The sequence below is a fragment of the Camelina sativa genome, chromosome 14 (genome assembly GCF_000633955.1).
Source record: "Camelina sativa cultivar DH55 chromosome 14, Cs, whole genome shotgun sequence".
Classification (NCBI taxonomy): domain Eukaryota; kingdom Viridiplantae; phylum Streptophyta; class Magnoliopsida; order Brassicales; family Brassicaceae; genus Camelina; species Camelina sativa.
This window is the reverse complement of record NC_025698.1, coordinates 23288420-23304074: the sequence shown is the minus strand read 5'-3', so window position 1 is coordinate 23304074 and position 15655 is coordinate 23288420. Positions and strand designations below refer to the sequence as shown.

The window sequence follows — 15655 nt, the reverse complement described above, 5'->3', positions numbered from 1 at the left end:
AAATAAAATAAGACGGGAACAAAATAAAAATTTGACGCATAACATTTATTTATGCTGGCCAAAATCAGAAGATGCTGATTTTTCACTACTGTAGTTTTTACCTAAGAGCAAGAATGGAAGTGCAGAAGATATGTTAAAGAAACGAAAGATCACAGCAACAACAATGGCCCTATAACGGCTGTCACTCAACTCAAAAAATAGAAAATCAGCAAACTAAAGAGCTAAAATTTAGTAATATTGTCGGAGACGATCAATCACTTGATTACAATCAACAGAAGAAAAAACTGGAAAAATATCCATTAGCTTGACGATGACCAGGTTTTATAATCGTAATCTTTGTTGTCGTGTAAAACTATACAAAAGTATTACGTTGATTAAATTCAGCTGACAAACACACAAGTATTGATCCAAACCGATTCTTAAATTTTGGTATCAGAGTAATCGAACTTGATTGTTACAGAGTTCAACTCAGACCAAGCAACATCCATCTACACAGGAGAGTCATGTCTATCAATGTAGAGAGGAAACATAAAGCCGTTACCTTACACAAAGCTCAAATTTTTGAATCTTCTTTAGTCTTTCTTCTTGCTCCCGAGCAATTTCATTTTCTCTGGTAACATGCCATGGATGAACAAAAACATTGATGATACCAACAAAACCTTGGAAAGAACAATAATTATGACAGAAGAAGATCCCCCGGTTGCAACAAAGTTATGATAGAGAGTAATCAGAATGACTATGGCAATGAGAGTCTGCTTTTTCCATTGAATTGTATCAGTAACTGCAACGTTCATATGCCACCAATAAGACTTTCTCAGTATGTGAGCCAAAATTACTAGTGAATTTCTATTATGAGTAGGGTAGTTTAATTTTTAGTATCANAGAAGATATGTTAAAGAAACGAAAGATCACAGCAACAACAATGGCCCTATAACGGCTGTCACTCAACTCAAAAAATAGAAAATCAGCAAACTAAAGAGCTAAAATTTAGTAATATTGTCGGAGACGATCAATCACTTGATTACAATCAACAGAAGAAAAAACTGGAAAAATATCCATTAGCTTGACGATGACCAGGTTTTATAATCGTAATCTTTGTTGTCGTGTAAAACTATACAAAAGTATTACGTTGATTAAATTCAGCTGACAAACACACAAGTATTGATCCAAACCGATTCTTAAATTTTGGTATCAGAGTAATCGAACTTGATTGTTACAGAGTTCAACTCAGACCAAGCAACATCCATCTACACAGGAGAGTCATGTCTATCAATGTAGAGAGGAAACATAAAGCCGTTACCTTACACAAAGCTCAAATTTTTGAATCTTCTTTAGTCTTTCTTCTTGCTCCCGAGCAATTTCATTTTCTCTGGTAACATGCCATGGATGAACAAAAACATTGATGATACCAACAAAACCTTGGAAAGAACAATAATTATGACAGAAGAAGATCCCCCGGTTGCAACAAAGTTATGATAGAGAGTAATCAGAATGACTATGGCAATGAGAGTCTGCTTTTTCCATTGAATTGTATCAGTAACTGCAACGTTCATATGCCACCAATAAGACTTTCTCAGTATGTGAGCCAAAATTACTAGTGAATTTCTATTATGAGTAGGGTAGTTTAATTTTTAGTATCAAGATTTTCGTGAATCTTAGTACCTATCTAATCTTTTAGGTACGGTTTCAGTGTCAGTTCAGGGTTCAGGTTTTAGTTAGTTAATTAATTACAAAGAAATTCCCAAAAAAAATCCAGAGACATATGTACCTTCTGTTTTGGGTTGATTTTGAGCTGCCAAGTGTGAGAACGAATCTATTGTCCTCTTTATACCTTCCTGACATTACAAAAAAAAAATGAACAATGAAAGTGCAAGGGTAAGCAATAGCGAAGCAGAAGATATATCGATCTCTGTCTCAAATGAAGGAAAAGATTGTATAAACCTGAAGTGGGACAACAGGAGCATAGCCTAAACGATCCTTTGCTTTTGAAGAATCAAAAGTTCTGTTGCAAGAGAGTAGCCTTACTCTAGAAGGTGTTAGCACTGGTACTTTCATCCCATATGGCCCCAGTAATTTATATACCAGTTCCACAAGATGTGCTATTGGCATCATTATAAATGCAGGGATCTTTATACTTGGCCTGAAAAACATACAGCAATTTACCAATTTCAAGTTAGTTCATCATGAACAAAAACAAATCAAGTGTACTCGGAGATTTTTTATTTTACTTGCGTTGGGTAGGAAAAAAGATAAGGAAGGAAACGAGATATCTAATTACGACTACAGATAGAAACCCTCAAAAAGTGGAAGAACCTTCTTGTAACCCTTGTTAAAGAAATATACCTCTCATAGCCAAGTCCTTCAAGAAGCTGTGACATAAACTCCCAAAATTTAATTGGCTCCATGTTGGTAATGAAGTATGCCTGCACAGTCATTTCATGTAGCATTACTACAGCGATGATTTCCATGCATCATAAACATTCCTCAACTAGCCTACGAGGAGATTAACTTCTATAAGAAAAGTGCCATAATTCTAGATAATGGGCAGTTTAGTTACGAACTTAGCACACATTCACAACCTATATGTAGTATGTCACCTTGTAACCCAAATTAAGTCCAAGAAAAGCAACGAGGACAATTTAAATTTCCAAATACAACCAGACTGCAGCCAAACTCGTATACAGTATATGTTTTCATGAAATGTGATCCAACTTTCTGAGTCTCTTAATTCCCTAAGGAGCAGACATAAGGTTGTGCCTTTTTTTATTCATTCAGTTGCCCCAATGCTTTCATTTACTACAGCTAACGTTATAACAGACAAGAATAAAACTTAGAGAGGTAATATATATACAATAAAATAAGAACAGCAGCAAAACATAGTACAGTACCACTATGATATTATAGACAACTACAACATGGTATCAATTGAAACCAAATACCTGGCCTGCAGCTTTTGCACATACTTCTCCTCCTGACGCTAGTGCTCGCTCAGCACAGACATGGGCGTGCACAACATTTTCAACATAAGTGAAATCATAGAAGTTACTCCCATCACCTATAATGAACTAGACATAAAGAATCCAAAACGAATCAGAAACGTAAACTAAATTATTGAATGTCCTAGACAAAGCAAAAGACATGAGACAATGCATCTTTAGCTAATTATTCATTTTAATAAGATCCTTATTTTTATTAAGAAGCATGCCATTTTGCTAAATAGATAAACGCATATCTGCAAACTATCAGATGTTTCAATATGTAGCATGGTCATATTTTACACACACTGTGATGGAAGTAGCAAGACTGATGAAACCATCACTTAAAAAGGAGAGACAAGAGCACAATAGATCACAAATATAGCATTTAGAAGGCCAAGAGATAAACAAAGAAAATATATCCAACCTTGGATTTCCCAGCCCTGGCAGCAGTAACAAGCGATGGAACCATTAATTTATCACCAGGACCAAATATGCTGCTAGGACGTATGCAACAAGTGAGTAGTCCATTTCTTCCATTTGCTTTCAAGATCAAAGCTTCCCCTTCAGCTTTGGTAGCTGAATATGAGTCATTATGCTGAAAACAAAATAGAGTTTCTTACTCGGTAAACCGAATCTCAAAAAAGAGCAACACAAGCAAATTATGCATAATCCTGTAAAAAATGTCAAGTTCTAAACAAGATAGAAACAAAGACCTTGGGTGGGTACGGCATTGATTCATCGGCATTCAAAGTACCATGGACTCCGTCAAACACGACACTAGGAGAGCTTGTGTAGATCAGCCTCTTTACTCCAACCTCAATACAAGCATCAATAACATTTGTAGTCCCTACCCACAAAGAAGTTGGTATTAACACTAACAAAACTTTTCAGTTTTAAATAGAGAAAGATTTACAGATTTGAAGTATCTTCAAACCTTGAACATTAACTGAGTAATGAAGCTGGTGATTGTTAATAGATGAATCTGGAGCTGCCATATGAAACACCACCTCTGCTCCCTCAAAACCTATCCAACTTCATCATCAGATACCAAATTCGATGAATCACTAAACTGAATCGAATTCAAAGCAAAATTAACCTTTGACAACTTGAGATTTGTTCCGGAGATCAGCAGAGACGTACTGAACTCGACCGGATCTAATTGCTTCGCCGAGAAGTCCAGTCTCCTCGTGAGGCTCCAGATGTATAGCTGGAGCTAAATCGGCGATGCGGACGTGGAACATCTCGTAACGTATGAGCATTTCCACAAGATGCCTAGCGGCGAATCCTCTTCCACCGGTAACGACGCACCATCGCTCAGTCTCCGTAACTTCCATCACCATTGTTGTCTTCTTCTCCGCCGAAACTATTCAAATCCAAAAGAGTAGAAGAAAATTGCTTATAATGTATTCAAAAATTGATCAGCTAAAAACCGAAAATATAATATACAAATCGAAAACAGATAACAATAGTTAGATGGGAACTCAGAGCCAAGCTCAAAATCGGAGGAGTTACATTTTACGAAGAGGCGGAAGTCGACGGCGTCGAGTTACAGGTGGAAGTCAACGGCGAGAACGGCGGTGCTGGACGGTAGACTGAGAGGAGAGAACGTTCCGAGAAAAAAAAAATTGGTAGATTGCTGATGAAACCGAGGTTCTTTTTTTCTTTTTTTCTTTTTTTTTAAAATACATGAATAATTGCATAATTTATTATTTGATTTGGTTTTGTTTGGTTTCATTGTTTTGGTTTTTGTGTTTTGATTTAAGGATTAGAGTAACTTCCGATTTACATTAGAGCTATGGTTTTTGGAGTTTTTCATTTTCATAATGACGGTTTAGGAGCTTGTAAGAAAGGTCTATAAAAGGATTCGTTATGATCAATAAAAATTAGCCTCCAACAATTAACTTAATTCTCTAGAAAGAGATTTGGGTTAAAAGGGAAAGTTTAGCTTTAATCTTTCCTTATAGTTTCAATCAAGGCTCCAGTTACCAGATTAGCGGCAAAGGTTCAGACAAAGGTTCAGGCTCGTATCAGGACTTTGGTTATCTGAATACTCAAGCCAGCTTACAGCCTATAAACTTGCTTAAATTGTCCCAAATATCAAATTATTCATGTGGAGAGCGCTTTATGGTGCACCAGCTGTTTCAAAATGTCAATATTCTCATGGTCGGTTGAATCCTATATGTCAAGTTTGTGGAGTGGGAGTTGAATATGTGTGTCATGTGCTTTTGAATGTACGGCTTCTCAGCGGGTATCGGCGCTGGCTAAGATACCCCTCCTTTGTTGTTGTAAACTTGAAGTAATTAGGAGATAATGCCATGTATATTTAGGAGAAATCTAAATATACATAAGGATAAGGTCAATTATATTTAGGAGCATCTAAAATATATATTTGGGAGTTATCCATTGGGTTTTGGTTTTGTGTTCTCTATATAAGGAGGTGCTAGTTTGTGGCACAACTTATGTGTTTTTGAGCTTAAGGTTTTGAGTATTTTCTTTAAGATTAATAAGAGAGATATTCTTAGTAAAGCACTTGTGTTCTTTACTTGGTTTCTACACGTGGTATCAGAGCTTCTTCAATGGCAGGAGAAGACGTAAAAGCTTTGATGGAAGGAGGAGGAGAAGATAAAAGCTTGATGTTAAGTCAAGAGGACAAGCAAAGTTCATCTCAGGTTCCAGAATCGTCACCATCGGCAGACGGAGGTTCTTCTTCTATCAAGTGCCGATGTTGAATTCAAGCAACTACACTGTATGGTCTATGAAGATGAGAATCCTGCTTAGGGTTCACAAATCATGGGATGTAATAGAAAAAGGAAGCTTTGATGAGACAAAGAACGATTTGGCAATCGCTCTTATCATACATTCTATTCCTGAAGCTCTAACTCTCCAAGTTGGAACTCTAGAGATTGCAAAGGAGATATGGGAAGCTATCAGATCGAGGCATATTGGAGCGGACATGGTTAAGGAAGCAATACTGCAAACCTTAATGGTTGAGTTCGACCGCTTAAAGATGAAGGAGACAAAAAAGGATTGATGAATTTGTTGAAAGGCTGTCTGCAATTTCAACAAAATCAGCTGCTTTGGGAAACGAGTTGGCCGAACCAATGATTGTCAAGAAGTTCTTGTCAAGTCTCCCTCGAAGGAAGTTTATTCATATTGTAGCTTCCCTCGAGCAGGTACTTAACTTGAATAAAACCAGTTTCGAAAACATTGTACGTCGACTTAAGGCTTACGAAGAAAGAATTGGTGAAGAAGAGTCAGAACAGGATGATGATCAAGGCAAGCTTATGTTTGTTAACTCAAATCCTTTTGGAGGCTACAGAGGAAGGGGACGAGGAGGTCGTTCTTCCAGGGGCAGAGGAGGACGCGGCAGGTTTAGTTTTCAACAAAAGGACAGAGATAAGGAACAAGACATGTCGCATATCACTTGTTTCAGATGTGACAAACAAGGACATTATGCATCGGACTGCCCTAATATACTACTCAAACTGCAAGAAGTAGTGGAGAAAAAGGATGAGGAGACTCACATAGTTGATGAGTTGATGATGAATGAAGTAGTGTTTCTTCAAGAAGACAAAGTAAAACCAAGCGTTTTTGAGACCAATGTCGACAACACGAACATATGGTATCTAGATAATGGTGTAGCAACCATATGGGTGGTGTTAAGAGTTTCTTTTATGATCTGTGTGAGGAAGTGACGGGCAAAGTTAGATTTGGAGATGACTCTCGTGTTGATATCAAGGGAAAAGGTTCCATATGATTTGTATTTGAGAATGGTGAGAAGAAAGTGTTGTACAATGTCTACTATATACCCGATTTGAAGAGTAATATTGTGAGTCTAGGCCAAGCTACTGAGGCAGGGTGCGAGATACGAATGGTAGAAGACAAATTAATGCTTTATGACAAGTCTGGGAAGCTACTCGTCACTACAACAAGATTTAAAAATCGTCTATACAAAGTTATGTTGGAAGTAGATAGCATTGAGTGTCTACAGCTTGCCTCAACAAACCAATCCTCGACTTGGCACGCACGATTGGGGCATGTCAACAATGATACGATGAAGCTGATTATCAATAAAGACTTAGTGATTGGCATACCTAACATCAAGGTTGAGAGACAAACATGTGTATCTTGCTTGCTTGGTAAACAAACAAGAGATTCGTTCCCGCGTGCGACCATGTACAGAGCTACACATCCTCTCGAGCTGATACACGGCGACCTCTGTGGACCGATCACACCTGCAACACCAGCTCAGAAGAAGTATGTTTTTATGCTTGTTGATGATTTCTCGTGTTACATGTGGACAGTCCTTCTGAGAGAAAAAAGTGAAGCACTCGACATATTCAAGAAGTTTAAGATGATTGTTGAACAAGAAACAAAGTGTGTCATCAAGACACTCAGAACTGATAGAGGAGGGAAATTTACTTCAGCTGATTTCTATTCTTTTTGTGAAAAAAATGGAATCATGAGGCAATTGACAGCTCCATATTCTCCTCAACAGAATGGAGTGGTTGAAAGGAGAAACCGAACACTTATGGGAATGTCGAGAAGCGTCTTAAAACATATAGATTTGCCAAATTATTTGTGGGGTGAAGCTGTGAGGCACTCGACATATTTGATCAACAAAATTGTAACAAGGTCTCTTGCAGAAAAGGCTCCATACGAGATGCTAAGGGGAACGAAACCGAATCTAGATCATCTAAGGACTTTTGGTTGTATCGCATACACAAGAACAGAAGCCGTGGGGAGAAAGAAATTAGATGACAGGTCGAGACTCTTAGCACACCTAAGAACTGAGCCTGGATCAAAAGCCTATCGTTTGCTCGAACCAACTAGTAAACGAATCATTGTAAGTCGAGATGTTCGCTTTGATGAAAACAGAGGATGGGACTAGAAAAGAATAGGAACAGAGGAACTTGGTCACACTCCGAGTTTTTTTATTTCTGTTGGTGGTTTTGGATATAGAGGTGTTCGTCTGATCGAACACGAAACGGAAGAAGAAGATGGTGATCCGATAGTTGCAGAAACAGAGTCTAATAATGATCTTGTTGAAGAGGAAGATGGTTTTGAATCGGACAATGAGGGAGATGATGAACAACAGCAGCCGTTGGTACGAAGATCTGCTAGACTTCGAGCAGAGCCAAAGTATTTGGCTGATTATGTCACTCAAGATGAAGAATTGGAGCTTCTTTTGCTGTCTATCAATGAAGAATCCTGGGATTTTAATGAAGCATCTAAGACAGAAGTATGGATAACAGCCTGTAAGGATGAACTGGCATCAATAGAGAAAAACAAAACTTGGAGTCTAGTTGATCTACCATATGGAGTTAAGCCAATTTGTTTAAAATGGGTGTTCAAGATAAAAAGGAACTCGGATGGAAATATAAACAAACACAAAGCTAGATTGGTGGAAAAAGGGTATGTTCAAAGGTATGGGATTGATTATGATGAGGTCTTTGCACATGTGGCTCGCATGGAAACAATCCGATTTATTATAAGTCACTTTGCATTATATGGCTGGAAGATACACCATTTGGATGTTAAGACAGCTTTTCTGAATGGAGAACAAAAGGAGAAAGTGTTTGTCACACAACTAGATGGTTTCTTGGTCAAGGGAAGTGAGAGGAAGGTATACAAGTTGCACAAAACCCTCCATGGCTTAAAGCAAGCTCCTAGAGCATGGAATGCTAAGCTGCATATGACTCTCAAGGATATGAAGTTTCATAGGTGCTCTAAGGAACCTTCACTATACTTTAACAATGAAGATGGAGAACTTCTTATAGTGGCGGTTTATGTAGATGACCTGCTTGTTACTGGTTCCTCACAGTCTGCGATTTGCAAGTTTAAGGAGAAGATGGCGACTAAGTTTGAGATGAGTGACCTTGGGTTACTCTCTTACTATCTTGGCATTGAGGTGAGACAGCTTGAAACATGAATTCTGCTGAAACAAGAGAGGTATGCGCTTCAAAAATATTGGAGGAGACTGGAATGAGTGAATGCAACCCTACTCAAGTACCAATGGACATGAATTTGAAGCTGTCAAAATCTCAAGGTGAAAAATCCATTGAAGGACTTGAGTATCGTTGAAGTATTGGTTGTCTCTGATACCTGCTACATACACGGCCTGATCTTGCTTACAGTATTGGAGTTTTAAGCAAGTACATGCATGAGCCTAAGGAGTCTCACAGAGCTAGCTTGAAGCAAGTTATCAGATATCTTCGAGGGACATGCTCTTTTGGTCTTTTCTACAAATGAACGAACAAGTTATGCTTTGTAGGTTGCAGTGACAGCTCTTATAGTGTGGACTTGGACGATGGCAAGAGTACCACAGGACATATGTTTTATCTCGGTGATTCACCAATTACTTGGTGTTCACAAAAACAAGAGATTGTAGCTTTGTCTTCTTGTGAGGTAGAGTTTATGGCCGCTACTAAAGCCGCTAAGCAAGCGATCTGGCTGCAAGAACTACTTGAAGAAGTAACTGGTGGGAAGAGTGAGAGGGTGGTCATCCGGGTTGATAACAAGTCGATGATTGTGCTTACTAAGAACCCGGTGTTTCACGGGCATAGCAAGCATAGCCACACTCGGTTTCACTTTATCTGTGAATGTGTCGAGAGAGAGCAAGTGAGTGTTGAGCATGTTCCTGAGAGTGAGCAGAAGGCTGATATTCTGATTAAGGCTCTTGGGAGAATGAAGTTTAAAGAAATGAGGACTCTAATGGGAGTGTTTGATGTGAGTGAAGATGAGCTCAAGCTTAGAGGGGAAAATGTTGTTGTAAGCTTGAAGTAATTAGGAGATAATGCCATGTATATTTAGGAGAAATCTAAATATACATAAGGATAAGGTCAATTATATTTAGGAGGATCTAACATATATATTTGAGAGTTATCCAATTGGATTTTGGTTTTGTGTTCTCTATGTAAGGAGGTTCTAGTTTGTGGCACAACTTATGTGTTTTTGAACTTATTAAAAGACTTGTGTTCTATACTTGGTTTCTACATCCTTGTCAAGGTTTTTCGATTTCTCTAAGTGAAAATATGAATTGCATTTTTACTTTGATGGAAAATGATAGATTACGTGAAGCTCACATAATTTTCCATTCCTTGAAATTTATGGGGTATTTGGAAAATTCGAAATGCTACTTTGATTGCTGGTAAAACAGGAGATTTAAAAATATTGGTGTCACTTTCCATGGAAGAAGCAACAAACTGGTCAAACCAGAATGAAGTACCTGTGAATGGTATCATCAAATGCAATGGGAGTTCTTCGTGGATTAATCCATCTTTAATGTGTGGTGGAGCGTGGATTGCAAGAGATGATAATGGTGCAGCAGTTTTTCATGCACGTGATGCTTTTTTACCGGCCTTTAACAAGATCACTGCAACATTGCGTTGTATTTTGTAGATGCTTCAAAGTTTAAGTGATCTCCGTCTAACAACTATACAGGTATGTTCAGACTGTCTTGCTGCTATTGTAGCTCTAAACAATCCCGACAAGTGGCCCCATTATCGGACATACCTTGGTTATATAAACAAATCTTCCAAGTTTTAATTTAAATGGTGTAAATTTAAAGTATCGCTGCCTCAAGGCTAACTATATATATAGCTCGTGACATAGCTAAGAGTGTTACACGAGATGGCCGGGCGTTTTCAATCTTATTTGCCGTTAGGGGAGCCTGCTTGGCTTCATGCTCGTATTGAAGATGATGAATGTCTATGTTAGTGTTTCTGTTTGTGTCGTTGTTGTTGTGTATGTTTTAGCACTTTTTATGTTGCGGTGTGTTAACCATCGGGTTTGTTATGTTATGTTTATATTTTATAAAATCACAGCGAAAAAAATAATAATAGAAGCTCATGTTTCGCAAAGGCTAATAAGTAATAAATCTATTCCACAGACGACAAAGAATGAATCTCTTTCGAGGAGAGTATGAAGACGACGGATGATAAATAGTGCATAGTCACCCCACACGTGACATAGTTAACGAAAACATGGGACTAGAGACCACTAAAAATCCAAAAGACAAGTGACATGCTTGAGCAGACGCCAAAAATTGTTGGGATTTTTCTACAGAATTTTCAACGTTCATTAGGTTCACTCCTTTTTATAGATGGCTGTGAGTTCGATCGGTCTTCGTCTATATATTGGTCTTTTGTCTCTATCTTATAATTATTGACGTATCCTATGTCATTTGGAACGTCCGACGACTATTCTTTTCTCAAATCAACTGTCAATGAGTCAATCCTTTATTTTGTTATGCACTTGACCGAGTGTACGGATACATGGTGTGCGGAGACCACTATAAGTCGTCCATATAGTTTCGGCTCTCTCTCCTTTTTATTTGTGTGGCTCATGTCTCTACCATATGTTTCATCTCTCTCTTATCTCTACTTCACTCTTCTACATATATAAATGCATAATTGCGATTCACATTGATTAAGTAAAGATACCAGAGAGTTGATAAGGTCGGATTCAGACGCAAGCAAATTAAATTACAGTTAAATTTGTGATAAGTGATATCTATAAGTAATTACAGAGTAAAGTACTAAGATGGCATCTTCGACATTGATCTCTTCTATGCTATTTCTTCTTTTCCTCGTGTTTTCGCTTCATATGTATGAAGCTCTTGCTGCTCAAACTAAAATCCGCAAACTGAGTAAGATTTTTTTTTTCCCTTAAAAACCTTTTACATATTAATATTCATGTCGAATTACTAGTAAAGTATAAGTTTATAATTAAAAATTATTTGAACCAATTACATTTTTTCATATAGTTTTCTTATTTTATGTTTATTATTATTTTGTGACCATCATATATATATTTTTTTATCTCTTATTAAATAGAAAACATTTCATATTCATTTGTTCGTCTTTTTTTTACAAGATTAGTAAAGAAAATTATCATTAGAGAATATAATAAATATTTACGTTATTTTTCGAAAATTTGGATTTTGCTATATTAATTAGTTATATATCTTTAAAATAACTAATTGAAGTGTGAATTATGTGTACATGATGCAGAAGAGATAATCAAGGTGGGGAGGAATTTGGAAGACAATGACTACAAAAGCTCTAAAAGGCAAGCTGGAGGGAGTGTATCGAATAAATGCCACAGCAAAAGTTATACCACGACCGTCACTACTTATCTAATTACTAATGAATCGTCTTCCCCATGTATAAAGTGCGACGTAAAGAACGGCTCATGTTATAGTTGCACCAAGACCAGAAAGTGCAGATCGTCCAATGGCTCACCCTGGAGGTGCACCGTCACCGAGTTGTGTTGCCTTATAGAATATTCATAGATATAGATTTATCGGATGCAAAATCAATACATATATATATATATATATATTTGTTGAACATTTATATATATATATATATATAATATATATATCTTACCTTTGTGAGTTGGAATAATATGTATAATAATACTTTGTATTAAATAAAAACAATATGAATATCAGAATATTGTTATAAGTTATAACACATTGTATCCATGTACATGCATGTCCAATTTTGATTTGTAAGTAACAAGGGTGAGTCGAGTATATAGGTTTGATCTTCAGGTCTTGGAGACCAAATCAAAGCACAATTGCTTAATTAGAACTAGCTTGTATATGATATTCCAAAGAAACGTACCTTTGAAGAATCTATAATTCAGTTGTTCCTCTTTATCAAAAGAATTGAGACATGTGATGCAAAAACCAAAAAAAAAAAAGAAGTAAAGGCTATTTTCAGGCACCAGTTAATAAAAATCAGTTTCATGTAGTTTTTATTAGCTGTTACCAAATTAGGTAACCCCAAATAAAAAAAAGGGGGTTTAATTTTTCGGCACTATATTTGGATTCTGCCACATTGCACCAATTTTTAATTCCATAATTGTTGCATCAAAATCTGATTATGCAATTTGTCAGATAAATATTTGTGATTTTGGTTTATATATTCCAAATCTTCAAAAGGAAAAAGAGTTGCATGCATTTTCTTAAAGTAGGGAGAAAGAAAGTCATCCATTGGTTTTAAAGATAGAGATCGAGAGTACCCAAAGAGAAAATATACGATATGGAGTACGAATACCTCTCAAGTCAAGTGTCAACTGAACTCCTTTATTNAAAAAAAAAAAAAAAAAAAAAAAAAAAAAAAAAAAAAAAAAAAAAAAAAAAACCTTTCCATGGAAAAAGGATTGTACATGTCAATAATGGTGTGCGGAGACCACTAAAACCCAAAACTCAAAACCCAACATGTGAGAAACTAAGTCACACAGTATATGTTTCCAATCTTCTCTAAGTTCTCTTATCTCTCTACCTCTCTCTATTCTGTGTAAATGCATATATAAACGTGAATTACAGTGATTACATAGAGTTTGAAAAGTAACACATACATAGATATTATTAAGATGACGTCTTCCACAAGCTCTTGCCTTGCATGATATTTCTTGTTCTCCTCGTGTTTACTCTTCGTAGGGATGACGCTCTTGGTGCTCAAACTGAAATCCGGAAACTCAGTGAGATTTTCTTATTTATTTATAACCTTTCACATATCAATATTGTTCTATAGAAATAATTGTCTGACAAAGCTGCACATTTTATGTGGCAGGTCATCATAGGGTGTTTGTCGATCATAATAAATTTACAGAAAAGGAATAGTAATTGTGAACAATATGTGAAAGGTGTGGTGTCAGAAGAAACAATTAATCACGTAATTTTTGTGTGTCTGTTGGCTCTAAAGACATGGGCGTTATCATAAATCCCAACAACAATAGGGATGTTTCAATTGGAATCATTGAATGCGAATATGGATTATTTATCTGGTGAAAACCTTTAAAAACAATCAGTTCAGAGTTTCTTTGATAAAATGGTATATATGGACAGCCATAAATAATAAAGATTTTTGAGAACGTTGACAGGAATCCAATTAAGGTTCTTCCATTGGCGGAAAGTGAGGAGGAAGTTAGAGGGAGGCACAATTAGATACTATGGTTGATAATCAGGGGTGATAGGAGGTCTCAGTCAAGGGTCTCGGGATTGGACACAAAATTTTACAAAACACAAATTTCTCGGGATTTATACGTTTTGTAGATGATTACTAAAAGAAGCTAATAAATTTTCAAGGTTAGATGTGGTTTTGTTAATCACGCAATACATCGACCATGGGAGCCGAGCCTCCAATCTATGCCGAAGTCTTACTTCTCTTCATTCACAAGTGGAAGCACTCGTTTGTGAATCAAAAATTCTCATTTAATCAATTATGCAAGTGTTTTAAAAAGGAAAATCGCTGTAAGTATTCATGCATTCAAGTTTTAGGTAAATCAAAAATATAATTAACTATAAAAGTGTGTTCCGCTCTTTTGGCCTTGTAAATCGCTCTTATATCCCTATAAATAGTACACTTCCTTTGTCATAAAAGACACAAATCAATCTAACAAACTTTTATCTTAAAACAAAAATCGTAACCAATAGTAATAATTGTCTAAAATTTTAATAGGTGCAAATGGTGCAAGCAAAAATGGAAAAAGTCAAATTCTTTGCGATAATCTTCATTGTGACAATGGTTATGACAAGTGTTTCGGCGGAAGAGCTACCGGTGCAAGTGACGACCAATGAGGTGACTCTTGCGGCGGAGGCTGCCGCCTCAAGTTTTAAAAGCAGCGCCGGAGAGGCTGCTCAAGGAGCCAAGACATGGGCTGATTGGGCTACTAGCAAAATCAGGTGACTTTTTCGTATTTCTTTGTGCCTTAAACGTCAAATATTTTGTGCAAAAACGATTACCGATTACATTGGATTCTTTTTATTTTCTAGCTATTGTTAAATTACAATCCAACTGACTTAGTTTCATTTTCTATTTTGACTCTTGTTGACATAAGTGAATGCATATTTTATTTGAACAGAAATGAATTTTTAAGATTTCATAATTTGGTATGGTTTTTTAAACCTTGTAGGAATATGCTTTTGTATATTAGGGTTCCAAAATTAACTAGTTTTTCGGTTTTCGTTTGTTCACCATTCAAGAAACTAGTTGTACGTATTATAAAAAAACAAAAACAAACTAGAAAGCCATGATTTTATAAATACTTGTCAAAAGCCTTTTCAACGAGATTGGTCATTTTTTTTTTGTTTTTAAATATAGCATAACCAAAAATCCTAAATTCAAAATCAACACCAAATTAAAATCCGTTGTGTCATTCGTAGCCATTGACTGATTTCTTTGATGGATAATGGAATAGAAGAGATGGACCATACTGCAAAAACATTTGGACTGCATAAAAAGCTTATCACCAATTAATTTTGAACTGAAAATTTGTGATTCCTAAACTTTTCAAAAGCTTAGAGGAATATTATTCATATTGTTACCATTTACTGATATATTGTGTACTACTATCGTCATCACTAACCATATTTTATTTTATGTTTTTAAGACATCCTGGCGGCTTGGAGAAAGCACCCGGATCAGATTGAAAGTTATCGAAGTCTTTTAAGTAAACATTTATCTTAACAATATGCATAAATGTTTATCAAGAAAAAATATTGTAAACAATTCTGTGCATTCACTTGTACCTCACGGAAACTCTTATTGCATAAGACTTTTTTCCAGTAATGCTAACACGTAATTTTCAAGACACTAACACACAACTCAAGTTGAGGAAACACAAAATGCAGCTTAAACGTAAAATTTAGCAACGATAACATG

General features: G+C 36.3%; 3 protein-coding genes across 4 annotated transcripts; 2 read left to right on the top strand and 1 right to left on the bottom strand.

The window, feature by feature from the left end:
• On the bottom strand, positions 1042-4638 carry LOC104777665 (3beta-hydroxysteroid-dehydrogenase/decarboxylase). Of its 2 annotated transcripts, none has more exons than XM_010463229.2 (10): positions 4491-4638; positions 4075-4341; positions 3913-4002; positions 3692-3825; positions 3403-3573; positions 2940-3065; positions 2344-2423; positions 1942-2140; positions 1769-1835; positions 1042-1540 (listed from the first exon to the last, which is right to left on the bottom strand). In XM_010463229.2, the coding sequence occupies exons 2-10, from the start codon at positions 4316-4318 to the stop codon at positions 1332-1334; spliced, it is 1320 nt and encodes a 439-aa protein (XP_010461531.1). In that variant the 5' UTR covers positions 4319-4341; positions 4491-4638; the 3' UTR covers positions 1042-1331. The 2 variants fall into 2 exon arrangements, with proteins under 2 accessions (XP_010461531.1, XP_010461532.1); XM_010463230.2 differs by having other exon boundaries at positions 1042-1369.
• Positions 11328-12371, top strand: LOC104742245. The gene is made up of 2 exons (XM_010463227.1): positions 11328-11628; positions 11993-12371. Exons 1-2 carry the CDS (start codon positions 11523-11525, stop codon positions 12271-12273), a joined length of 387 nt encoding a protein of 128 aa, XP_010461529.1. The 5' UTR covers positions 11328-11522; the 3' UTR covers positions 12274-12371.
• On the top strand, positions 14397-15551 carry LOC104742243. The gene is made up of 2 exons (XM_010463226.1): positions 14397-14676; positions 15384-15551. The coding sequence occupies exons 1-2, from the start codon at positions 14459-14461 to the stop codon at positions 15421-15423; spliced, it is 258 nt and encodes an 85-aa protein (XP_010461528.1). The 5' UTR covers positions 14397-14458; the 3' UTR covers positions 15424-15551.